This window comes from Salvelinus namaycush, chromosome 21 (genome assembly GCF_016432855.1).
Source record: "Salvelinus namaycush isolate Seneca chromosome 21, SaNama_1.0, whole genome shotgun sequence".
In the NCBI taxonomy this organism is placed as follows: Eukaryota; Metazoa; Chordata; class Actinopteri; order Salmoniformes; family Salmonidae; genus Salvelinus; species Salvelinus namaycush.
The window spans coordinates 22,087,268-22,114,427 of record NC_052327.1 but is presented as its reverse complement, the minus strand read 5'-3'; the positions used below and the strand labels follow the sequence as shown (position 1 = coordinate 22,114,427).

Sequence of the window (27,160 nt, the reverse complement as noted above, 5' to 3'; positions counted from 1 at the left end):
CACGTCGTACTGGTTGATGCTTATTTCTAAAAACCCTCTTAGGCCTCACTCCCCCTTATCTGAGATATCTACTGCAGCCCTCATCCTCCACATACAACACCCGTTCTGCCAGTCAGAACGGGTGTTGTATGTGGGGACCTTTTGTTAAAGGTCCCCAAAGCACACACATCCCTGGTTTGCTCCTCTTTTCAGTTCGCTGCAGCTAGAGACTGGAATGAGCTACAAAAAACACTCAAACTGGACAGTTTTATCTCTTCATTCAAAGACTCAATCATGGACACACTTACTGACAGTTGTGGCTGCTTCGCGTGATGTATTGTTGTCTCTACCTTTTGCCTTTGTGCAGTTGTCTGTGCCCAATAATGTTTGTACCATGTTTTGTGCTGCTACCATGTTATGCTGCTGCCATGTTGTGTTGCTACCATGCTATGTTGTTGTCTTAGGTCTCTCTTTATGTACAGTTGTGGGCAAAATTTTTGAGAATGACACAAATATTAATTTTCACAAAGTCTGCTGCCTCAGTTTGCATGATGGCAATTTGCATATACTCCAGAATGTTATGAAGAGTGATCAGATTAATTGCAATTCATTGCAAAGTCACTCTTTGCCATGCAAATGAACTGAATCCCCCAAAAACATTTCCACTGCATTTCAGCCCTGCCACAAAAGGACCAGCTGACATCATATCAGTGATTCTCTCGTTAACACAGGTGTGAGTGTTGATGAGAACAAGGCTGGAGATCACTCTGTCATGCTGATTGAGGCCAAATAACAGACTGGAATCTTCAAAAGGAGGTTGATGCTTGGAATCATTGTTCTTCCTCTGTCAACCATGGTTACCTGCAAGGAAACACGTGCCGTCATCATTGCTTTGCACAAAAAGGGCTTCACAGGCAAGGATATTGCTGCCAGTAAGATTGCACCTAAATCAACCATTTATCGGACCATCAAGAACTTCAAGGAGAACGGTTCAATTGTTGTGAAGAAGGCTTCAGGGCGCCCAAGAAAGTCCAGCAGGCGCCAGGAGCGTCTCCTAAAGTTGATTCAGCTGCGGGATCGGGGCACCACCAGTACAGAGCTTGCTCAGGAATGGCAGCAGGCAGGTGTGGGGCAAAGACTTTTGGAGGATGGCCTGGTGTCAAGAAGGGCAGCAAAGAAGCCACTTCTCTCCAGGAAAAACATCAGGGACAGACTGATATTCTGCAAAAGGTACAGGATTGGACTGCTGAGGACTGGGATAAAGTCATTTTCTCTGGTGAATCCCCTTTCCGATTGTTTGGGGCATCCTGAAAAAAGCTTGTCCGGAGAAGACAAGGTGAGCGCTACCATCAGTCCTGTGTCATGCCAACAGTAAAGCATATTGAGACCATTCATGTGTGGGGTTGCTTCTCAGCCAAGGGAGTGGGCTCACTCACAATTTTGCCTAAGAACACAGCCATGAATAAAGAATGGTACCAACACATCCTCCGAGAGCAACTTCTCCCAACCATCCAGGAACAGTTTGGTGACGAATAATAACTTTTCCAGCATGATGGAGCACCTTGCCATAAGGCAAAAGTGATAACTAAGTGGCTCGAGGAACAAAACATCTATATTTTGGGTCCATGGCCAGGAAAATCCCCAGACCTTAATCCCATTGAGAACTTGTGGTCAATCCTCAAGAGGCATGTGGACAAACAAAACCCCACAAATTCTGACTAACTCCAAGCATTGATTATGCAAGAATGGGCTGCCATCAGTCAGGATGTGGCCCAGAAGTTAATTGACAGCATGCCAGGGCGGATTGCAAAGGTCTTGAAAAAGAAGGGTCAACACTGCAAATATTGACTCTTTGCATCAACTTCATGTAATTGTCAATAAAAGCCTTTGACACTTATGAAATGCTTGTAATTATACTTCCGTATTCCATAGTAACATCTGACAAAAATATCTAAAGACACTGAAGCAGCAAACTTTGTGGAAATTAATATTTGTGTCATTCTCAAAACGTTTGGCCACGACTGTAGTGTTGTGGTGTCTCTCTTGTCGTGATGTGTGTGTGTTATTTTATTTTTAATCCCAGCCCCTGTTCTCGCAGGAGGCATTTTGGTAGGCCGTCATTGTAAATAAGAATTTGTTCTTAATTGACTTGTCTAGTTAAGGTTAAAAACATATATATTTTTTATAACCGGACAGTTTATTATGTACACCACCCGTTCACGAAAATTGATCGCTCCTACAGACAGTGAGTCACGTGGCGTTGGCTAGCTATATAAAGCAGGCTGACAGGTATGAGGTCATTCAGTTACTGTTCGATTGAACGTTAGAATGGGCAAAACGAGTGACCTAAGCGACTTGGAGCATGGTATGATCTTCAGTGTCAGGTGCGCCGGATCCAGTATCTCCGAAACGGCTGCCCTCCTGGGCTTCTCACGCACGTCAGTGTCTAGGGTTTACCAAGAATGGTGCGACAAACAAAAAAAACTCCAGTCAGCGGCAGTCCTGTGGTCAAAAATAGCTCGTTGATGAGAGAGGTTGAAGGAAGATCACCAATCAATCAAATGTATTTATAAAGTCCTTTTTACATCAGTCGATGTCACAAAGTGCTGTACAGAAACCTATCCTAAAAGCCCAAACAGCAAGCAATGCAGATGTAGAAGAATGGTGGCTAGGAAAAACTCCCTAGAAAGGCTGGAACCTAGGAAGAAACCTAGAGAGCAACCAGGCTAGGAGGTTTTCCCATTCTTCTCTGGAGATCCTCTCTAGCTCTGTCAGGTTGGATGGGGAGCATCGCTGCACAGCTATTTTCAGGTCTCTCCAGAGATGTAAGATCGGGTTCAAGTGCAGGCTCTGGCTGGGCCAATCAAGGACAATCAGAACAATCGTTCTGGAGCAGGTTTTCATTAATGATCTCTTTGTACTTTGCATACATTAATCTTTCCCTCGATCCTGACTAGTCTTCCAATCCTTGCCGCTGAGAAACATGCCCACAGCATAATACTGCCACCACAATGCTTCAACATAGGGGTGGTGCCAGGTTACCTCCAGACGTGCCGCTTGGCATTCAGGCCAAAGAATTCAATCTTGGTTTCATCAGACCAGAGAATATTGTTTCTCATGGTCAGAGTCCTTTAGGTAACTTTTTACAAACTCCAAGCGGGGTGTCAGGTAACTTTTACTGAAGAGTGGCTTCCGTCTGGAGTGCTGCAGAGATGGTTGTCCTTCTGGAATGTTCTCCCATCTTCACAGAGGAACTCTGGAGCTCTGTCAGAGTGACCATCAGGTTCTTGGTCACCTCCTTGACCAAGACCCTTCTCCCTCAATTGCTCAGTTTGGCTGGGCGGCCAGCCCTAGGATGAGTCTTGGTGGTTCAAAACTTCTTACATTTAAGAATGATGGAGGCCACTGTGTTCTTGGGGACCTTCAATGTGTCCCCAGATCTGTGCCTTGACACAATCCTGTCTCGGAGCTCTACGTACAATTCCTTCGACCTCATAGCTTGGTTTTTGCTCTGACATGCACTGTCAACTGTGGGTCCTTATATAGACAGGTGTTTTCCTTTCCAAATCATGTCCAATCAATTGAATTCACCACAGGTGAACTCCAATCAAGTTGTAGAAACATCTTAAAAGGATTATTAATGGAAACAGGATGCACCTGAGCTCAGTTTCGAGTCTCTTAGCAAATTTAACCTTTATTATTAAAAATTCACCTTTATTTAACCAGGTAGGCCAGTTGAGAACAAGTTCTCATTTACAACTGCGACATGGCCAAGATAAAGCAAAGCAGTGCGACAAAAAAACAACAGCACAGACTTACACATGAGTTACACTATTTAACTAGGCAAGTCAGTTAAGAACAAATTCTTATTTACAATGACGGCCTAGGAACAGAGAGTTAACTGCCTTGTTCAGGGGCAGAATGACAGATTTTTACCTTGTCAGCTCGGGGATTCGATCTAGCAACCTTTCGATATAGCAACCTGCCCAACACTCTAACCACTAGGCTACCTGCCGCCCCTCCTTGACCAAAAGGTCTGAATACTTATGTAAATAAGGTATTTCTGTTTCTATTTCTTTTTATTTTGTATTAATTTGCAAAAAATTTGGAAAACCTGTTTTCACTTTGTCAGTATGGGGTATAGTGTGTAGATTGATGATTGAAAAATAATTTAATCCATTTTAGAATAAGGCTGTAACGTAACAAAATGTGGAAAAAGGGGTCTGAATACTTTCCGAATGCACTGTATACAAATGTATGTGGACACCCCTTCAAAATTAGTGGATTCAGCTATTTCAGTCACATCCTAAAAATTATTAGTAGAATGGCCTTACTGAAGAGCTCAGTGACTTTCAACATGGAACCATCATAGGATACCTTTCCAACAAGTCGGGTTCATCAAATTTCTGCCCTGCTACAGCTGCCCCGGTCAACTGTAAGTGCTGTTATTGTGAAGTGGAAACGTCTTGGAGCAACTACGGCTCAGCCAAAGTGGTAGGCCACACAAGCTCAAGCTACCGCCAAGTGCTGTAGGGCGTAAAATCGTCTGTTGCAACACTCACGAACAAGTTCCAAACTGCCTTTAGAAGCAACGTCAGCACAATAACTGTTTGCCGGGAGCTTCACGAAATGGGTATCCATGGCCGAGCAGCCGCACACAAGCCTAAGATCACCATGCGCAATGCCAAGCGTCAGCTGAAGTGGTGTAAAGCTCGCCGCCATTGGAGCAGTAGAAACACGTTCTCTGGAGTTATGAATCACGCTTCATCATCTGGCAGTCCGACGGACGAATATGGGTTTGGTGGATGCCAGTAGAGCGCTACCTGACCCAATGCATAGTGCTAACTGTAAAGTTTGGTGGAGTAGGAATTATGGCCTGGAGCTGTTTTTCTATGGTTCGGGCTAGGCCCCTTAGTTCCAGCGAAGGGAAATCTTAAAGATTTCGTACAATGACAATGACATTCTAGGTGAATCTGTTCTTCCAACTTTGTGGCAACAGTTTGAGGAAGGTCCTTTCCTGTTTCAGCATGGCAATGCCCCCGTGCACAAAGCAAGGTCCATACAGAAATGGTTTATCGAGATTCGTGTGGAAGAACTTGACTGAAAGAACAGAGCCCTGACCTCAACCCCATTGAACACCTTTGGAATGAATTGGAACGCCGACTGGGAGCCAGGCCTAATTGCCCAACATCAGTACCCAACCTCACTAATGCTCGTGGCTGAGTGGAAGCACGTCCTCTCAACAATGTTCCAACATCTAGTGGAAAGCCATCCCAGAAGAGTGGGGGCTGTTATAGCAGCAAAGAGGGGGACCAACTCCATATTAATGCCCATGATTTTGGAATGAGATGTTCGACGAGCAGGTGTCCACATACTTTTGATCATAAAGTGTAGGTTAATGTTTCAAAGGTTTACGTTTTTTAAGTAATATACATACAGTTGAAGTCAGAAGTTTACATACACTTAGGTTGGAGCCATTAAAACTCGTTTTTCAAACACTTACCAAAACTATAGTTTGTTGACAACAAATTTGTGAAGTCGGTTAGGACATCTACTTTGTGCATGACACAAGTAATTTTTCCAACAATTGTTTACAGACAGATGATTTCACTTATAATTCACTGTATCACACTTCCAGAGGGTCAGAAGTTTACATACACTAAGTTGACTGTGCCTTTAAACAGCTTGGAAAATTCCCGAAAATTATGCCATGGCTTTAGAAGCTTCTGATAGGCTAATTGACATCATTTGAGTCAATTAGGGGTGTACCTGTGGATGTATTTCAAGGCCTACCTTCATACTCAGTGCCTCTTTGCTTGACATCATGGGAAAATCAAAAGCATCATGTTGTGTGGGTGCTTTGCTGCAAGAGGGAATGGTGCACTTCACAAAATAGATGGCATCATGAGGCAGGAAAATAATGTGGATATATTGAAGCAACATCTCAAGACATCAGTCAGGAAGTTAAAGCTTGATCGCAAATGGGTCTTCCAAATGGACAATGACCCCAAGCATACTTCCAAAGTTGTGGCAAAATGGCTTAAGGACAACTAAGGTACTGGAGTGGCCATCACAAAGCCCTGACCTCAATCCTATAGAAAATTTGTGGGCAGAACTGAAAAAGCCTGTGCGAGCAAGGAGGCCTACAAACCTGACTCAGTTACACCAGCTCTGTCAGGAGGAATGGGCCAAAATTCACCCAACTTATTGTGGGAAGCTTGTGGAAGGCTACCCGAAATGTTTGACCCAAGTTAAACAATTTAAAGGCAATGCTACTGTCATGATGTTGCCTGCTTGGGTACTGCAAACCCCATCCCCCTCTCCCTTCCTCTCCCTTTCCACCACAACCCATGCGGTGATCACAGAGAGATGTCGTAAATTCCTGAGAATCCCCCCACCACAAACAGTATTAAGAGAGAGGGTAAACTTTCAGGACAAAGGAATTCTCTTCCACCTCACAGAACTTGGGGTACGAACATATTTCATATTCCTGCAAAAGTATGAAAGATCGGTGGACAGTCCAGCTATGAACTCATGTGAGACTGTGTGAAAACTCATGTGAGACTGTGGGACCACATTACCATACCGCTGTTTATATAATAACCTCAGATATGAGGTTTACATCTGTGTGTTGTATAAAATGAATGAGTGAGTATGATACTGTTTGTATAATTGTGTAATATGATTTTGAACTGTTTAATGAAGGAAAATACAACTCCCTGTTGTATTTGAACTAAGTCCAAGGACCGCCCCTGAGCCAGTTGGGTCAGAGACCATGGAACCACCCCTCTCTGCTATCTGAATAAAAGCCAACTTTAAGAAATTACCATTTAGACCATGCTTTTCTCCATTAGGAGGAGAACGAAGGTTAAAGTACCATTGGTGCATCTTTAACCATACCACGTGGTTAAACTCTTAAGACGAATGAGAACAAGTCTTTGATATTGACTACTAGTCTGCAGCTAGGAATTCGGTATCATTGAACGCGAAGAAAGACAACCGCCGAAACAATCATTCTATAACGAATGTCACTCTGAACTATCCACAATAGCCAAGACAGAGACCGACGAATCTCCAACAGAAACTAACTTCACTCCAACAGAAACTAACTTCTCTCCAACGATCAAGACGACACACAATGAGCGTAACTATATATATATTGATTGCAATTGTTCCCGAATGAGTGAGCGTTCATGTGTAAGGATTAGCATGTCAATTGTTATAATTATGGACTCTGTAGTGAATTCTTAGTCGAACGCCATTTTCCCCTTGTCTAACAGCCGCAATGCCGGTTCAGCCCACTAGGGCATATTGCTCCCATCATTTCATGTAACTATTTTAAGTTTGTTTGTTTGTTTATGCATTTCTGTGAATTAATTAGTTAGTAATAAATAAATGATTTAAGACAATTGATGTATGGATGACTCATAGTGAAGACTGGGTTCGTGCAGATAATCAACGATTTACGACGTTTGGAATGAGACTGACGTGAGGTAGAGTAAATAAATCATTAATTAGAAGACTATTGATCAGATATGAAAATATCTGAAAGGTTATATTGGGAAATTATAACTTTGTAATCTAATAACTTTCCCTGGTGCCCTCGAATTCATAGTTAATTAGTTACGTTATTACTCAAGTGATAACGTAAGCCCTAATTACAGGAATCTATGATAAAAACTATAAGTCTTCAATTTAACGATAGCAAAGACACGACACTACCAAATACTAATTGAGTGTATGTAAACTTCTGACCCACTGGGAATGCGATGAAATAAATAAAAGCTGAAATAAATAATTCTCTCTACTGTTATTCTGACATTTCACATTCTTAAAATAAAGTGGTGATCCTAACTGACCTAAGACAGGGAATTTTTACTATAATTAAATGTCAGTAATTGTGATTGTAATTGTAATTGTGAAAAACTTAGTTTAAATGTATTTGGCTAAGGTGTATGTAAACTTCTGACTTCACCTGTGTGTGTGTATATACATATATATACACTGCTCAAAAAAATAAAGGGAACACTTAAACAACACAATGTAACTCCAAGTCAATCACACTTCTGTGAAATCAAACTGTCCACTTAGGAAGCAACACTGATTGACAATAAATTTCACATGCTGTTGTGCAAATGGAATAGACAACAGGTGGAAATTATAGGCAATTAGCAAGACACCCCCAATAAAGGAGTGGTTCTGCAGGTGGTGACCACAGACCACTTCTCAGTTCCTGTGCTTCCTGGCTGATGTTTTGGTCACTTTTGAATGCTGGCGGTGCTTTCACTCTAGTGGTAGCATGAGACGGAGTCTACAACCCACACAAGTGGCTCAGGTAGTGCAGCTCATCCAGGATGGCACATCAATGCGAGCTGTGGCAAGAAGGTTTGCTGTGTCTGTCAGCGTAGTGTCCAGAGCATGGAGGCGCTACCAGGAGATAGGCCAGTACATCAGGAGACGTGGAGGAGGCCGTAGGAGGGCAACAACCCAGCAGCAGGACCGCTACCTCCGCCTTTGTGCAAGGAGGAGCAGGAGGAGCACTGCCAGAGCCCTGCAAAATGGCCTCCAGCAGGCCACAAATGTGCATGTGTCTACTCAGAAACGGACTCCATGAGGGCCCGACGTCCACAGGTGGGGATTGTGCTTACAGCCCAACACCGTGCAGGACGTTTGGCATTTGCCAGAGAACACCAAGATTGGCAAATTCGCCACTGGCGCCCTGTGCTCTTCACAGATGAAAGCAGGTTCACACTGAGCACATGTGACAGACGTGACAGTCTGGAGACGCCGTGGAGAACGTTCTGCTGCCTGCAACATCCTCCAACATGACCGGTTTGGCGGTGGGTCAGTCATGGTGTGGGGTGGCATTTCTTTGGGGGGCCGCACAGCCCTCCATGTGCTCGCCAGAGGTAGCCTGACTGCCATTAGGTACCGAGATGAGATCCTCAGACCCCTTGTGAGACCATATGCTGGTGCGGTTGGCCCTGGGTTCCTCCTAATGCAAGACAATGCTAGACCTCATGTGGCTGGAGTGTGTCAGCAGTTCCTGCAAGAGGAAGGCATTGATGCTATGGACTGGCCCGCCCGTTCCCCAGACCTGAATCCAATTGAGCACATCTGGGACATCATGTCTCGCTCCATCCACCAACGCCACGTTGCACCACAGACTGTCCAGGAGTTGGCGGATGCTTTAGTCCAGGTCTGGGAGGAGATCCCTCAGGAGACCATCCGCCACCTCATCAGGAGCATGCCCAGGCGTTGTAGGGAGGTCATACAGGCACGTGGAGGCCACACACACTACTGAGCCTCATTTTGACTTGTTTTAAGGACATTACATCAAAGTTGGATCAGCCTGTAGTGTGGTTTTCCACTTTAATTTTTAGTGTGACTCCAAATCCAGACCTCCATGGGTTGATAAATTTGATTTCCATTGATAATTTTTGTGTGATTTTGTTGTCAGCACATTCAACTATGTAAAGAAAAAAGTATTTAATAAGAATATTTCATTCATTCAGATCTAGGATGTGTTATTTTAGTGTTCCCTTTATTTTTTTGAGCAGTGTATATATATATATGAGGACGGGCTCATATATATATGAGCAGTAAATCTTGGCTTGCATTTTGACTCAAAAAGTGATCTTGACTCAGAAAAGGTTGGTGACCACTACATTAGAGCATCTTTGGGATGAGATGGAACAGGTTGTTCGCATCATGAACGTACCACCGTCAAATCTGCAGCATGATGCCATCGAGTCAGCATGAACCAACATCCATGTGGAACGTTTCTGACACTTTGTAGATTACCCCAAATAATTCAGACGGTTTTGGAGGCAAAGGGGGGTACGATACAGTACTAGATGTGTGTACTTAAAAAACTGGCTGGTGATTGTATATCTCTATTATGCGTGGGAATACTTCGATTAATTTCCTAAATTAAAATAACTTGGAGCTGATTTACTGGCGTTTTTAGTCTTATGTCCAACAATAATAATAAATAATAATATCATATTTTTTTCTCAGAATACTTGGGGGGCCAAATAAAATCAACCACGGGTCAAATGTGTCCATTGGACCTCCAGTTGGGGAACCCTGGAGTACAGTATTCCTCCTGCAGTACAACTCTGACTCATCTGTGTGTTATGCTGAGAATGGGCAGCTCTCAGGCAGCGAGAGTGGCTCTGCTCTGATGTATTTATGGAGACCACTTCTCTTGAAAAGCTCCCTTGTCCATCGACAGAACACCCAGCGCTACATACAATCCACCGACAGAGAGGTAGAGAAGACGGAGGGAACCAGGGAGAATGCAGAGAATCAATCAAGACTGAAAGAGAGATGGATGAGTGGTAACACTTTACATGTACATTATGGTATACTTTATAGAGCGTTCATAGGTAGTTTAGCCATGCTGTGCGTCATCACATGGGTAACCAATGGTTCTGTGTCGCAGTTTTTCCATTATCACTACTTAGTCTACACTCAGCCTATACAAAACCAATGTTTGCCGCATTAGATAATATTGGGAAGAATATATTCCTCTCTCTCTATCCTCCCACCCCCAGCCCATGGCATTGTTGGGCTGTTGTGTCTGTGCCAGAGTGCGCAGTGGGGGGAGATTATACCCATTTGAAGAGTGGTGTGGGGGCGTTCACACAGATACGGCTAATCCTGACACACCTCATCACTACGATGTGGATGCAATGTGCGCCTCAGCACCTCTGTTCTCTTACAGAAACCCCTGGAAAGTGCACAGCTCTCACGCAGACATGGAGTCTGAGCAGACAGATGCAGGGAGAGTTCTATTGATGTAGCTAGGCTATATGCTCCCTGTAGTGAGGATGAGAGGAAGGCGTCGTCATCTCTCAGAAAAGTAAAGCTCGTCAAAAGTTTACTTTTAGTCGCTCGTGTTAAAGTTTCACCTCACTGAGGTCGAGGTCCTGATTAGTCAAGACGCTTTATGTCGCTGGGTGGTGTAGTTCAAAACATAAATAAAGAAATCTGTCAGATGTTGGACATCTTATTATTTCATTTATAATGAATTTAAGCAGGAAGGTCACTTTGTGGTGAGCATCTATTTTACAAATGCGCCCTTGCCAAGAACGCAGCCTAATAAATAAGTTAGCAGCACAAACACATACTGTACATTAATGCAATTTGACACAAAACATATACACCTCCTTATAATACCTTCTTTTCCAGTACCTTTTCAACTATCTTTGCAATGAAACAGCTTCCATATATTAGCACATATTCAGCAGTGGAGGCTGGTGGGAGGAGCTATAGGAGGATGAGCTCATTGTAACGTGTGGAATGGATTAAATAGAACAGAGTCAAACATGTGGTTTACACATGTTTGATGTGTTCGATATCGTTCCATTTATTCCATTCCAGATATTACAATGAGCCCGTCCTCCTATAGGTCCTCCCACCAGCCTCCTCTGATATTTAGTTTTGTTCTTTGATCTGTGAAGCCATGCGGGTAAAAAGGGCAGACACCCTACAGAAGACAATCAGAAAATAGAAAGGTGAGAAGAAGCAACTTTCAATGAGATGTAGTGTTACAGAACAAAAAGCCAGCAGCATCCCACCACCATTATTCAAATAAGAACAAGGCCTTTAAAGAGAAGTGCTGTAGTAGATCAAAGTAGTCTAAATAATGTGGGCTGGAATTACCCAAAACACAAGCCCTATTATGGAACTGTGCGGTAGTACACTTCAAAGAAAAGATAATTAAATAGTTAATTGCATGGAAACAGTATATTGGCAGCCACATTCATAATAAAAGCCCAAATCTGCCTGCATAATACCCAGAAAATGAGGCGCAAGCGTACACAAATATGTTCGTTTTAAATCCGTCAGAGACCCTTAAACTAAACAGAAAGCAGAGGCTGCTGTGTGTGTCAGTTCCTGGACTCTGTCCCTAACTCTACCCTTTGATGTTGATAATCTTTTGGCTGAGCATAGTCTCTCTAGTTGGCTCCAGGGAGATCTCCGACAGTTGTCACAGCACCAGACAAGATCAGACCAGAACATTCTAGAAGCCTGCAAATCAGCCATACTACATAGCACACACACTAGAATCACGTGGTGCTCAGGCATTGCGTCACAATCTTCAGATATCTAGACAACCCTGGCTTATTCCGCTGAGGCATTGATTGGAAGCTACTCTAGCCAAGCCATATTCTCTCTCTCGCCTCAAGACCATGGAGAAATGGGCCCTGTGCTAAAGAGCTAAGAACATTACCTCAGTTCTGCAGTACTAATGACTAGAGCCAGGAGTTTCCCTGGTCAGGTCATGCGGTCAGGAAACACTGACAACAGACTTCTACTATTACCAGAACTGCAGAGTCCCTCCAAATGGTCTGGACTGGTAAGATTCCTGATGGTCCAGCATAAAAAGTTACAGTACACTGTGACGTAGGCCTATGACGAGGGAAAAGCTGATAATATTCTTCAAACCCTCCCCACAGAGGTCAGTCCCCAGGATCAATAGCTACACCCCAGAGGGGAACGTCAATAGCTTCTATCGCATCACCAACTCCCTAACAGGACAGGCATCAGCTGACCCGCATTTAACACGAGAGAACATATAGGACTGCCACTGTACTGTAGAAACATACTGATTTACTACCATACATAATGTATGTACATTTCCTCTCAACAGGGATAGACAGTTTAATCGTTTGTAAACAGTACTTGTTCTCTTTAGAAAGCTTCCTACAGGTCTTTCATTTGTGTGTGAAGTGCGGAGGTTTGCACACCGAGACTTGCCCTTGTGCATTATGACGCAGATAGAGCTTTTGATCATCTCTCACACACAATAAATGAATGTGATGTGTGTGAATGTCACCTCTGGGGAACAGGTAGTGCTGTGACAAAGACAAGTCTAATGAGTGACAGCAGTAGCACAAGGTCAACACACTCACATTTATGTATCACACATTAACACTAAAACACTTTTGCAAAAATAAACCATTCAAAACTTGACGTTGTAACAGCCTTCAGCTGCCCATAACACATCTCCTGAGAGCTCCGTCACTTCAGTCATTATTATGCAGACACTGCACCACATGAATATGTACTGTAAACAGAGGATTACATTACAAGGGCCATTATGCAAACCACATTTCAGGTTAAACAAATTGAGATTACATTTTTTAGCCAATTCACATGAGTCAAGAATCATTCCCTGTGATTAAAATGTTCACAGGCTGAAACTTTGATGCTGACAGAGTACAAATTAGATGTACTTTTAATTGGGTAATGCCTTACGGCAGTTTCATTGTAAAGATGAAGTCCCCTAACAACCAATGCGTAGCTAATGCAGCAGCATCAACAACTCTCTGTGCTGTTATGACTACGGGCTCTATGGTAGATCGATAGAGTCTAGTGACCAAAAGTCTGTTTTAGCATGATCACATAATTCCATCCAGGTCAAGAGGGATCAGCCAGTGAACACACTCCAGATGGCAGTATGCGCCTTTTCAGCCTGTTTACCAACTCATAGAAGTAGTAGAGGAAAATGGACTACTTCAAAATGGAGATGGCCTCAATGGCGCTGCCCGTGTGCTGATGACAATGGGACAGATAAGAATCCTTTATCATTCTCTATGGGCAGAGATCCAAGCTGCTCCTCTGTAGACTAACGTTGTTACTAGTTGTGAAGTCGTAAATACCAATTGGATGCATTCATGTGATTTGAACTCGTTGAGAAACGCTGATTAGCTAATGGCCAACAAGCTGCGTCAACCATAAATTAAAAGTACAGCCATCATGCTTGGAAACAAATTCAAGTGTTCAAAGACCAAATTAATAGTTTGCTTTTTATAAAAAAATGTTTTTGCATTTAACTACCAAAAATGCTGTTAGAGGTAATTTACTTAGGTGACAGAGGTTGGCGTGTGGAAGAAGCCTGAGCTCAGGGATGATAGTTTCCCACTAGTAATTATTTTCTTGTCATGATGGGTGTTTTGTCCTATATTTTTAAACCCAGCCCGCATAGGAGGCCTTTTGGTAGGCCGTCATTGTAAATAAGTATTTGTTCTTAACAGACTTGCCTAGTTAAATAATTACCCGTTGGAGGGGCGTTCCAGTGGATTTTTTCCAGTCGTGTGATAAATACCACCTTCCCACTTGGTTATGAACACAGCATATGATGATGTACTGTAGATGGTTTTCAAACAGACTAAATCGATGTGCTGTAAATCAGTTCTGCCATATATTCATTAAGTTGGTGTTGTTGTAGTAATGACATTTATGAAGAAAGGGTAGGTTACATTCATAATGCATGCAGAGCTACATAATATGGTAATACATTCCTGTTAATCCTTACGCAACCATTTAAAAGTTGTTTTGCCTCATCATCCCTGATGAAATGCATGGCCACACGCGTCGGCAAAATACTGTAACTCTGCTTTCAAATACATTCCTGTTTAACCCCACCATTTCTTACTTTAAGGATGACATCCAATTTAAAGACTAAGGTAGCTTTAATTTTATAACAATTCAAACTTACATTACATAAAGCAGATAATTCAAAAAATATTTACAAAGTCTTTGAAAAACATTTGTGTACAGAATGTGTATAAAGATCTCAAAATCGAACACACAAGATTACACCATAACATAAAAACAAAACTCAGCTAAGTTTCATGTGGGAATCAGTTTTCTATATTTTATGACACACACACACCTCCACTACTCTCCTTCCAACTCAGTCATTTCTCTTCTGGCCTATTGCTTTGGGTTCCAAATGGACCAGGGCCCAAGTAGTGGGAATATAGGGAATATGGTGTCATTTGGGATGCATCTTTGGAGATGCCCCTCAGGACTGCAGATCAGTGATCTTCCTCTTGCGGTAGTTGAGCACCAGGCTAGAGGCAGTGATGGTTGATGCGCGGCCCCTCTCCCAGTTCTGGAAGCTGTTGAGGCCGCTCTGCCCTGCCCTGAACAGTGCCCTCTCCAGGTAATCCAAGCGCTCCACTAGGGCTGACGTGTCTTCGTTGTAGGCATTCTGTGAGGAATCCATGGTCCGGCGGAAACGACCAATGAATGTCTGGAGGTGAAGAGGTTTTAAGCCAATGATTTATACTGAACAAAAATAAAAGGCAACATACAAAATGTCAAAGATTTTACTGAGTTACAGTTCATTTAAGGAAATCATTCCATTGAAATAAATGAATTAGGCCCTAATCTATAGGATTTCACATGACTGGGCAGCGGCGCAGCCATGGGTGGGCATAGGCCCACCCACGTGGGAGCCAGGCTTAGCCAATCAATTTGTTTTCCCCCACAAAAAGACTTTATTAGACAGAAATACTCCTCAGCACCCTGACCCCCCTTCCCTCAGACGATCCCACAGGTGAAGAAGCCGGATGTGGAGGTCCTGGGCTTGAGTATAGAAGCCAGTTTTATTGCTTCTTTAAAATCAGAACAGTTTTCAGCTGTGCTAACACAATTGCAAAAGGGGTTTCTACTGAACAATTACCCTTTTAAAATTATAAACTTTGATTAGCTAACAATGAGCCATTGGAACACAGGAGTGATGGTTGCTCATAATGGGCCTATGTAGATATTCCATAAAAATAGGCATTTACGACAGTAACAATGTCTACACTGTATTTCTGATCAAGTTGATGCTATTTTAAATGGACACATTTTTTTTTGCTTTTCTTTCAAAAACAATGACATTTCTAAGTGACTCCAAACTTTTGCACGGTGGTAGTAACATACATACATACATACATACATACTAGGTGACTGATAGGAGGAGCTGTGTTGAAGCAGTGACTCCATCTTGGCACTCACCCTCTATCGTAAAAAAAAACCTAAAAGAAATACAGCTACAGAAATGCATTTATCAATGTCTATATTCGTTTTTTCCACATCTATTCTATTACAGACACCTTAAAGCTGAAATATGTTACTTTTTGGACACCTGGACCAAATTCACATATCTATAACTTAAATTTCTCTGTCATTGAAAGCAAGTCTAAGACGCATTAAATCTGTTCTATTTGCGCCATTTCTATGCTTCCCGTTCTTACGTTGCATTTTGCACCTTTTACTTTCGGTTTTGTACACCAGCTTCAAACAGCTGAAAATACAATAGTTTTGGTTAATGAAAAGACATTTAACAGTGGTTTAGATGGTACAATGGTTCTCTATGCTTGTTTTGTCAAACTAAAATTGGACAAACTGTTAGAATTTTAGCAAGCAGGAAATGGCGACGTGATTTTCCCCAAATTGTACCTTTATTTTTTGTACTTTTTACCCCTTTTTCGTGATATCCAAGTGGTAGTTACAGTCTTGCCCCATCACTGCAAGTCCCGTATAGACTCGGGAGAGGCAAAGGTTGCGAGCCATGCTTCCTCCTAAATACGACCATGCCAAGCCACACTGCTTCTTGACACATTGCTCGCTTAACCCGGAAGCCAGCCGCACCAGTGTGTCGGAAGAAACACCGTACAACTGGCTACCGAAGTCAGCGTGCATGCGCCCGGTCCGCCACAAGCAGTCGCTAGAGCACGATGGGACAAGGACATCCCGGCCGGCCAAACCCTCTGTAGTGACGTCTCTAGCACTGCAGTGCCTTTGACCGCTGCACCAATCGGGAGACTATTGCACATTTAAATGCATACTTTAAAAATCAAATTATGAGCTAAAAATAAACACATATATTAAAAAAATGGATGACTAATGTTACTCTCCCCACTGCAAAAATGTGAATACATGTAATTCTGTCCTTGAAACAATTAATTGAAATACTGTAGAATTCCATTGATTCCTATGGGAGGACAGCTCTTACTGGAGTGTACCAATATGGCTGACTGGTGGCTTCAAAGCCTCTCAATGGCCAATACATAGAATCAGCAATACAGTGTTTACAAATATCATTGGGTTAAACCATGAGAATATAATGTTTCACATCAACACAACCAACGAGAAATACACACAACCATACCAAGAGCTCAATAAAATACAAGAGGTGAATAAAGAGGGAGGTTAATATAAACACCAAAGAAAAATACACACAACCCGTATACATACATGAAGGAGATAGAAGAGGTGAATAAAAACATTTGATGAAACTCAGTCATCCTTCGTGGATGCAGAGTCTACTAATAATCCTGTTGGATTCACTTGAAGTCATTGTTTTTCAAAGATGACTGATGTGATTTGTCAGTCTGCCCAGCAACAAAACACTACGCAGCCTTTTAGTCAATGATGACAATTCGATCACATGGCACCACCTAGTGGCTGACTATGGGACATAACACTGAATGGGTTTGTCAGCGTGTCCAACCATTTGACCTGGGTGGTGACTCATTCATAAACTTTCTAGTGATATTATACAACTAAATGGGTACAAATAGATAAAGATCAGTGAGAAATAATTTGGCTATGGTAGTAGCACCAATGAGGCAGGAGCTATGCTTAGAAGAGAGTTGGGTTTCTGCACAGGGCCAGTATGTTTAAAATTGTTTCCCCAGAATCGCTATATACACTTCTCCCTTATATGAAATCAATGATGACGGTAAAAGAGTGATAGTACGATATGGAAGGAAAACTCCATTCAAAAATCGATATTTTGGTATTTGCAAAATGCATCATACTGTGACACACTGTATTTTGAAAGTTCTATATCTTGAAAACTTGATTGCTGACATGCCAAACATTTTGGGACTGTATCAACAGCAGACTAATAAAACAATGAAGGTTAGTTGGGATATGCACAGTTTCTGCTAGCAGCCAAAGTTAATAACACCTGAACTGTCGAGGGGGGGGGGTAGTGGAGTGAGCAGTGAGATATTTATACCCTCTGACATCACTGTTTGTGTGCTGTACTCACCTGAAGTACTGCCTGGGCAATCTCCGGATTCTCAGGGCTGTCAAAGTGCAGCAACTGGGAGCCGAGGCCATAGTAATAGGGTCCCATCTTGTGAAGGTCTACTACAGTGGGGTCTGCGTTGAACACAGTTCTCCAGCCCTCTTTGTAGACCTTGGGCAGCTCCACTGAGACAACGCGCCTCTTCCTCTCATACAAGCCCTTTGCCAGGAACAGGGGCATCTCCATCTTCGTACCCTGGAAGACCGAAGAAAAATATTATTTCGCACACCCATCAAGTACCGGGCCAGACCGACTTTGCCTCCAGAACAGACTGAATTCTTTGGGGCATGGACACATTGCTCAATTGGTATCAAGAGACCTAACGTGTTTTCCTGTGCCAGGAAAACATTCCCCACACCATTACACCACCGCCATCAGCCTGTACCGTTGACACCAGGCATGATGTGGCCATGGAGTCATGCTGCTTACGCTCAAAGTCGCTCAGGTCATTGGTTCTCTAACTTCTTCTCGGGCACCCTCAGACATTTCACAATTTTGTAGTAACCCTCAACTGGCTCACCTGATTCACATAGTCAAGGGATTGATCATTAGTTGACAAGTTGAAACAGGTGTGCTAGCTCTGGAATAGATTAAATGGCTGGGGGTCCCCAAGGAGAGGTTTGAGAACCACTGGATTAGGTCACTCGTTTTGCCCATTCTAACATTCAATCGAACAGTAACTGAATTGCATCGGCGCCTGTCTGCCTGATTTATATAGCAAAGCCACACGACACTGTCTGTAGGAGCGAACCATTTGGTGTAACTATTAGAGGTCGACCGATTAATCGGGGCGATTTCAGTTTTTCATAACAAATGGAAATCGGTATTTTTGGGTGCCGATTTTCCGTTTTTTTTTTTTTTTTTACCTTTATTTAACTAGGCAAGTCAGTTAAGAACACATTCTTATTATCAATGACGGCCTACGAGGCAGAACGACAGATTTTTAACCTTGTCAGCTCGGGGGATCCAATCTTGCAACCTTACAGTTAACTAGTCCAATGCTCGAACACCTGATTACATTGCACTCCACGAGGAGCCTGCCTGTTACGCGAATGCAGTAAGCTAAGGTAAATTGCTAGCTAGCATTAAACTTATCTTATAAAAAACAATCAATCAATGACTGTCATTGCTCCAATGTGTACTTAACCATAAACATCAATGCCTTTCTTAAAATCAATACACAAGTATATATTTTTTAAACCTGCATATTTAGCTAAAAGAAATCCAGGTTAGCAGGCAATATTAACCAGGTGAAATTGTGTCATTTCTCTTGCGTTCATTGCACACAGAGTCAGGGTATATGCAACAGTTTGGGCCGCCTGGCTCTTTGCGAACTAATTTGCCAGAATTGTAATTCTGTAATTATGACATAACATTGAAGGTTGTGCAATGTAACAGGAATATTTAGACTCATGGATGCCACACGTTAGATAAAATACGGAACGGAAAAATCGTTTTGTTTGAGGTGATAGTTTCCGGATTAGTCAAAGGTATGTGGTTTAGAGAGAAATAGTCGACGCGTTATAATTCCTGTAATAACTTGCGGCTGAACTTGAAAGGGGTTCCTTCGTTATTTTACCGTTCATGTCTTCCATAGAGAATGTCTTGATCTACTTCAAATAAGGTCTGTGTTTCGTGCAGGCTTAAACCGCCTCGACGTTTTGATACCCGTGTAAATCTCACTAGGATAAGGTAACGTTTGTCAACATATTTTCATAAATCCACTCTACAAAAAAAATGATCTTCGCTTATATTTAGCCAATATTGATCAGAGTTACCTTGTCCTATGGATATCTACAGTTATAAAATTGGCACGGTGGTGTAAGCCTACACGAAACACAGACCTTATTTTAAGTGAATCTAAAAATATCCTTGAATCTAAAAATATCCTATGGAATAAATGAAGGAACCGATTTTCAGATTTTGCTAGAAGGTGTCATGAGAATTATGACTCGCACTTTGGTCGTCAATTCTTACCATGCCCATCATTAAAATAGGATTTCCTGCATATAGAAATTACAGTTTTTGTTTTCAACATTCATCACAGGTAACTTAAACTCTATTTTTATTCAAACAGTTGAGAGTATTTGTCTCCTAAGCATACTCTTCAGTATCATTGTCACTTCAGAGCTCTGTGTGTGTGTGTGTTTGTGTTTGTATTTATGTATTATATTAAGTTAAAATAAAAGTGTTCATTGTTCATTCAGTATTGTTGCAATTGTCATTATTACAAAAATGTGTGTGTGTGTATGATGTATATATATATATATATATTTTTTTAAATCGCCCGATTAATCGGTATCGGCTTTTTTTGTCCTCCAATAATCGGTGTTGAAAAATCATAAATCAGTCGACCTCTAGGTACCTATTAAAAACTGGCCACAGTGTACACAGTCACAACAAACATCTCCCCAAAATGCATTTCAGTTTGGCCACGCACAAGGCTCATGACTTTATAACGTTATATGGGTCTATAGCTACACAATGTGGGTGCTTATATTTGTCTCCTATTAATAATGAGAAGTATAGCTGCAAGCAGCAATGCCGGGGTTCAAGCTGTGGCCCACTGAGACCATCAGGACAAAATGGACACGTCGCCCTAGAATTAGCTACTTCTGTAGTCTTTACCACGCTTGCCAAATACCAGAACATTCTTTTTTTTTGCTTTTGATACATTTTTGGACCATTTCTAATGTTAAAACATCTTCTCCAGAACCGCTGGATCGCACACACCAAATTTGCTATATCGTGTCTATGGATGCACGTCTTCAAAACGCAATATTTTCCAAAACTCTTGCTCAAACAACAAGGCCACTACAATCCAATGAGATTGCATGAAATGTTTTCCTGTAAAACAGCTCCACCATACTTTACAATTTAGCTAGACTCATATCCCTGACAGGTTTTCCATTAGCCGGCAATTGCCTCCTACAGACAGTGAGTCATGTGGCTGTGGCTTGCAAAAATGTGTTTGTAAATTCAGACCATTTCGCTCTCAGAGCGCACACTGGACGTTCGGGCCGAGGAGTAGGGTTGATTTGAGCGTTCTGGTCTTATAAAACGGCAGTCAAGCACCCAAGCTAATGTTGGCTAGCTACTTCCAGACCCAAATTTTAATTTTACCTTTATTTAACTAGGCAAGTCAGTTAAGAACAAATTCTTATTTTCAATGACGGCCTAGGAACAGTGGGTTAACTGCCTTGTTCAGGGACAGAACGACAGATTTGTACCTTGTCAGCTCGGGGATTTGAACTTGCCACCTTTCGGTTACTAGTCCAACGCTCTAACCACTAGGCTACCCTGCCGCCCCGAACGGAAAAATGAGACCACGCTGACCATTTTACTCACCCTAGCAGAGGTGGTAAGGCAGTTTACGTGTTAACCAGAGCGTTGGTGACTGTAAATGTGCTGCTGGAAACAATTTCGCAATGTGTATATTTAGATTTTATTTCAAGTCGGGTGTTACCGATGTGAAATGGCTAGATAGTTAGCGGGGTGTGCGCTAGTTAGCGGGGTGTGCGCTAATAGCGTTTCAATCAGTGATGTCACTCATTGAGACCTTGAAGTAGTTGTTCGCCTTGCTCTGCATGGGCCGTGGCTTTTGTGGAGCGATGGGTCACAATGCTTCGAGGGTGGCTGTTGTCTGTGTGTGCAGAGGGTCCCTGGTTCGAGCCCAGGTAGGGGCGGAAGCAAAATTGTGACACGGGCACCATTTTAAGTCAGGAGAATCTCCTCTTTGTAATTATGCAAGCCTGGGCAGCGAGCTCGTTTGTCATTGATCGCTAGGCCAGAAGTTTTTGTTTTTCCCATTACGCTACGCAGACATAAGCACAGTTGACACCATCGAGGTTTACATTCTACACAAGTCGTTTCCCCCCCCAGTTTCGTCTCACGTTAGAACAACTTACATCTGGTTCCACAATACTATTTTGTCAGACATCTTTGTTGAAGGACGCCACAAGGGTGGCTCACGTCAAAATTCGTCATTGGAACCACTCAATATGATTGGTCAAATAAAAACCTTGGGACCCAAATGCACAATGAGTGCTCTAACTCCTCCTTGTTGTGGTCTGGAGCAATGAAGCTGGGTACCTCTAAGTCCCGCAGCGCAAGCTCGCAACTTTTAGAGAAACCACTGTAGAAAGAATATGTGGCCTTTCTGTAGCCTACAGGCTGGAGATATTACATTGTCATACATTTTGAGAAGGACACTTTTTACATCATGCAGGTTTCTCAGATCAAATAGCCTAACCTAAATGGCGTTCAACCAAAATAAAAATGCACTGGCATGTGAACAAACATATCCTAAAAACAGGACAGGTCAAAGTAAAAGGGACAATTTGGAATGGACAATCACAACTGTTGTCCAGGAGTTTTACCCCATTGTCATTAGTGGTTTCAAGTTTGTATCTGTCCATTTTTGACAAAATAAAATACTTCTGTATTTCCCGCTGTTGTAAACACATTACAAATAGGCTCGCGATAACTCCTGATAAAGTTGGGTAGTTGATATTCATAGCTTAAATAGGCAAATTGATTAGTCCCAGGAATCAGGACTAATACAGCCAATGCATCGGCCTGTTTTACAATCGGTGGGCATTCATAAAATTCCATTGCTGGCTGACATTGTAGGCTACACCCCAGTAGGCTCCAGCCAATGTCTTTTGGCCATTTTTTGGCCCTGTCCGGATGTCTTATTTTGTGTTTTCCAAACGGTAGACATACCACAGATGGGCATTTATAAAATAACATTTCAGGCAACAATGTAGGCACAGGCCTCAGTAAGCACAGACCGACACCTTTTGGATGTTTTCTTTTGTGCAGTCCAGAACGGCCTTGATTTCACATCCACTGTTTTAGGTGCGGTTCAGACCAAATCTGAACCAATCATCTACGCAGTGGCAAGCAGTCATTTATTTGGGGGGGGGGGTCCATTTTTGCATGCTATTTTGGCATTTATACGTGTCACATATCAGTTTGCAAACAATGCAAAAATATATCATTGAGTTTAAAAAAGCCACATACAAACATGGTCTCTTGTTTTCTTGAGGAAGGCAGCTCAAAAATCCAGGTGTTTCAGCCTAGCTCAGTGCTTTCTGTGGTGGTGGGGCAAGCCAGGAGAAAATACGGAGTGTTGCGCCGTGATCGGCTCAGTGTTCTGTCACTCATGGGGACACCACGTCACCGCCAAGTCTAAGGGCAGAGCTAGAAAATTCTAGCCCCTTGGTTTCTGCCAGAGTTCCATTAGAAGTGCCCAACCAAGAAGGCTCAATGTCATTGGCCACAGATAAAATTACATCAAATCACGTTACATGTACAGTAGCTTTGATTGGACTGATCATGTTAACATCATACTTTCAAAATCTTAGCTAGCAGTCATCATCATGAATCAAGTCGACAATCTACTGACAAATCCTTTTTAATCCTTGTTGTATGAAGGAAAATAATGAAAATAAATTATAGATAAAAGGTATCGGTGCTCATCGGCCATAAACATTACACAAGTTACACATGGAAATCACATTACACAAGGAAATCTCAAATTCAACTATGAGTGGTTTGGAAGGATTTAGTGTGGCTAACTGCAAGTATTGCAAAGCAATGCTATTCTGTGGAGTGGCTGTGTGGTCGAAAGTCTTAAATATTCAACATTGGCCATGGTGTCAATGAAGCATGATTTGTGCCGCGCTCAAAACAACTAACTTCGAACTGAAAAATCTGGCTTTAGTGAGTTTAAGACAACTGGGAACTCAGGAAAAACGAGCTACGACTGGGAAAATAGGTTTCGAACTTTCATCCAACTTGGAATTGTAAATTCGAAACTCGGGCCTCTTTCTAGAGCTATGACCTGAAGATCACTGACGTCATCATGATTCAACCCCCCCCCCCCCTCTCAGAGTTCCCAGTTGTCTTGAAAGCACTATAAATCCAGAGAATTACAGACTTTGATGACAAAATTTGCCCATGAAGGACTGCTGCGCCACCTTCCTGTTCAAGTGACCTGAAAAAGGTGAGTCCAAAAGTGTCTTGTATGCTGCTGCATAAATGACGCAATATGCCAGGGAGATATGTATACTGTAGATATGAAATAATACTAAGTGTATGTTGTGTTGTAAACTGTTAGTAGCCCATGTGCCTCATGCTAATAATTTGATTTATTTTCACCTCTTAATTTTGCCTACTGTTCTGACTTGGTGGTGCACATGTAGCCTATTACCTGTTTTTGAGAAATGTAATCATTGAATATTGTAAGAGCTTTCATTGTCTGGTTATATGCTCCCTTTATTTATCCTACGGTTCTGATTTTGTGTACTGGGAGAACACTAAGAACGGCCCATGTTCTGAATTATGTTGCTGTACATTTCAAAAGTGCTGAACAAATAGTTATTGACTACGTCCGTCTTAGTTCGCTCATTAATATCTTAATCGAAATTACGGGTTGCCTCTTATCCGCTCGTCGTCCCCTTACGCCATAGTTTGTACATCTAAATTGTCTGTAGAAACCACAACCAAATCAGCAGTTTTTTTTTTAAAGGCAGTAAATGAGCCTGAATTAACTGTTTCGCGGCAGACAAGGCTCCGCTGATAGCCAGGTGTAGTAGTGGTAAGAAGTTAGGACTGCTGTTGGGACAGCTTTATGTAGGCACCGTTTGTCCCCGTTATAGTGCAATTAATGTATTGTGTTGTGTAGTGGCTTTGCTGGCATGCAACCCCCACTTTTTTTTTTTTTTTTGTCCCACAAAGATTTACATGCTAAAATCACCAGTGCACGTCTGTTTGGTTCAGATTTTGCCCGGTATGGACGAGCCTTATTTGGCCCAAACAAAGGTCTATAAATTACTAATTTTCAACTTTCATTCAGAACCTAAAATGAACCTTATTTCAACTTCCGGAAAAAAACATTTTTCAACGTCCGGAAAAGACGCCTTTTCAACATCCTGGAAAATATGCATTTTAAACATGAAATACCTTTCATGCTTTCATTCAGCAACAAATTTGAAGTTAACTTCAACGCCTAGAAAATACGTATTTTTCATTTTGCTTTCCCCCAGTGACTTGTGTAATGGAACTGGGTCATGATCAAGGGCTAGTGAACGAGTTGACTGAATGACTAGCAGGAATTCCAAGTGGATAACTAGTTAGCTAGCTAACAGCCACAGGTGATGAGATTAATGGCTACACAGTAACATTATCGGATGGCGTTTTTAGCTAGCTCTACATTGTTTCACATGTTCGACTGACCTCTTGAATGTCTCGCGAGTCACTCGATTTCTCCAGGAATCCAAGTCGGGGAAATGTGCATTCTGTCCGACTAGGTAGCCTCTCGTGAGAAAGCAAAATGTCATCAAGAGATAAGAAATTCTCTTCCATCCCCACCCCGGGAGGCACGGGAAGGTACGAATGTGTTTCCATTAAAAACTCACAGTAGTTCAAAAGTAGATATCCGACAAGTTATTAGCGAGCTAGCTAACTTCTGCTGTGTGGGACTGTTTACACTTTGCTTCTCTGGTTTGGCGCGAAACTTCAAAATGACCCGACATGCGCAACAGTCCACTTTTGAGCCAGGCAAGAGCAATCGATTTTCGACAGTCAAAACAATCGGATAAAACAGAGAGCTTTCTTAACATTTAGCCTATAATTACTGGTTCTTATGAGAAGAGTACATGAAAGACGTGCACATTAAAGACATATGCTTAATGCTTATTTTTCTTTGTTCTTTAAAAAAAAAAAAAAAACTCCGTGCATTATTAGCAGACTAGCTATATTTTTCACTGATCATATAGGCTAAAATACTCTAACCTGTATCGCTGAAAACACGTTATTCAGTCTCTGAACAGCATGGTTATCTGAGGTGGCATGTATTTCTTTGCAACAACAATGCAAGTTTAAGTGATGGTGAGTGATTAGTAACTTGCAATTACTAATTTAGCCAGTGGAGGTCCCAAGGTCGCCTTTGTATGAAGCAGTTCAAATATTTATCTTGTGGGTGTGTTTGTGTTTGTAGGCTATGTTTAATGACCACATCAACAAGAATGGCCTAATTGGGTTATTTTGACCTGAGATATGACAATCTGATATACTGTTAGTTAGACTGCCTTGTTGCATGAGTGAATGGGAGTGACAGGTGTCTGTCACCCCTGACTGTGCTGTCACTCAAACCCACACATTCAGACACATAGGCCAACCTGTATCACGTGTAGCCTAAATCAAAGAGATTGTTAACACACACGCACACATTTGATGTGTGTTTCCTGGCACAGTGGCACACCCACACACATTAATAAAAGAAGGCAAAGTAAATACCTCTGACTCGTTCCGTAGGCCTATAGGCTATCCTTTGTCTTTCAACTGTGATGCCATGGAATGATACACCGTTTTCTCAGTCAGATTGCTTTTTAAGAAACACACAGTGGTAGTTTATTTTACATTCTGGCACCTTACAAATTGTTTACTGGGTTTATAAATGGTGAATAGTGTTCATTGTTTGTTTATTTATAGTTTATTTAACAGTAGGCTAATAAACAGTTAGGCAATAATTTATGCCAATAACAATTAGGACTATTTGGGGGGAAATACATCAAGGCTACTAATCAACAGGATGAGATTTAGTAGGCCTAATCCCATAATTACTCACGAGTCAATAATCTCAACAATGCAGTATATGGTGAGAAATATGAATACTGTGCCATCTGCATGTTAACTTGGTTATGACATCAGGTCATATCTCGTCCTCTGCTCACACTGATTTGGCAGCCGGGGGCGAGACAGACAAGAGTCATCGTTGGATTTCTAGAAGAGATAGACAACGAGGACAATCTGTTAATCAATTAATCGTGATTAAGAATATAGAGTACTGTGTATTCCCTCTTCACACGGTCTTTACATTGATAATCCGCGTATGCGCACTGAACGCCATTGTCTGCCAGCAGCAAGAGTGAGAGCGAGCGCGCGGATATGATAGTGCAGGGGAGCGGCATACATTGACCCGAATCTCCGGGAACTGGAGAACAAGTGGACTCGGACACACATCGTTGGAAAGACATACTGGCAGACAGACAGCAACAGTTGTCATTGCTATGATCAGCTGAGCCAGTCAAGGCAAAATAATAAATGCAAATGTGGTAGCCTATTGCGGAGAAGCGCGACTGTCGGATACGTTTGTTGCGCTTTGTGTTTGTCATCCCTGTTGTGATTTGGGGCAGGCTACCTGGCATTAGCTGTGAGGGAAAACGTGTTGCTTATCTTTATCGTTTTGTTTTTCTGTCATTCGTTTGACATCATCCTATAGATTCT

The 27,160-nt window shown here is 42.1% G+C and overlaps 1 protein-coding gene across 1 annotated transcript; it reads right to left on the bottom strand.

Moving 5' to 3' along the window:
* Nucleotides 1-12,962: 12,962 nt before the first annotated feature.
* On the bottom strand, nt 12,963-25,376 carry LOC120066652 (DNA replication complex GINS protein PSF3-like). Its single transcript, XM_039018084.1, has 3 exons — nt 25,109-25,376; nt 17,828-18,061; nt 12,963-15,031 (listed from the first exon to the last, which is right to left on the bottom strand). Exons 1-3 carry the CDS (start codon nt 25,277-25,279, stop codon nt 14,801-14,803), a joined length of 636 nt encoding a protein of 211 aa, XP_038874012.1. The 5' UTR covers nt 25,280-25,376; the 3' UTR covers nt 12,963-14,800.
* Between the last annotated feature and the right edge of the window lie 1,784 nt (nt 25,377-27,160).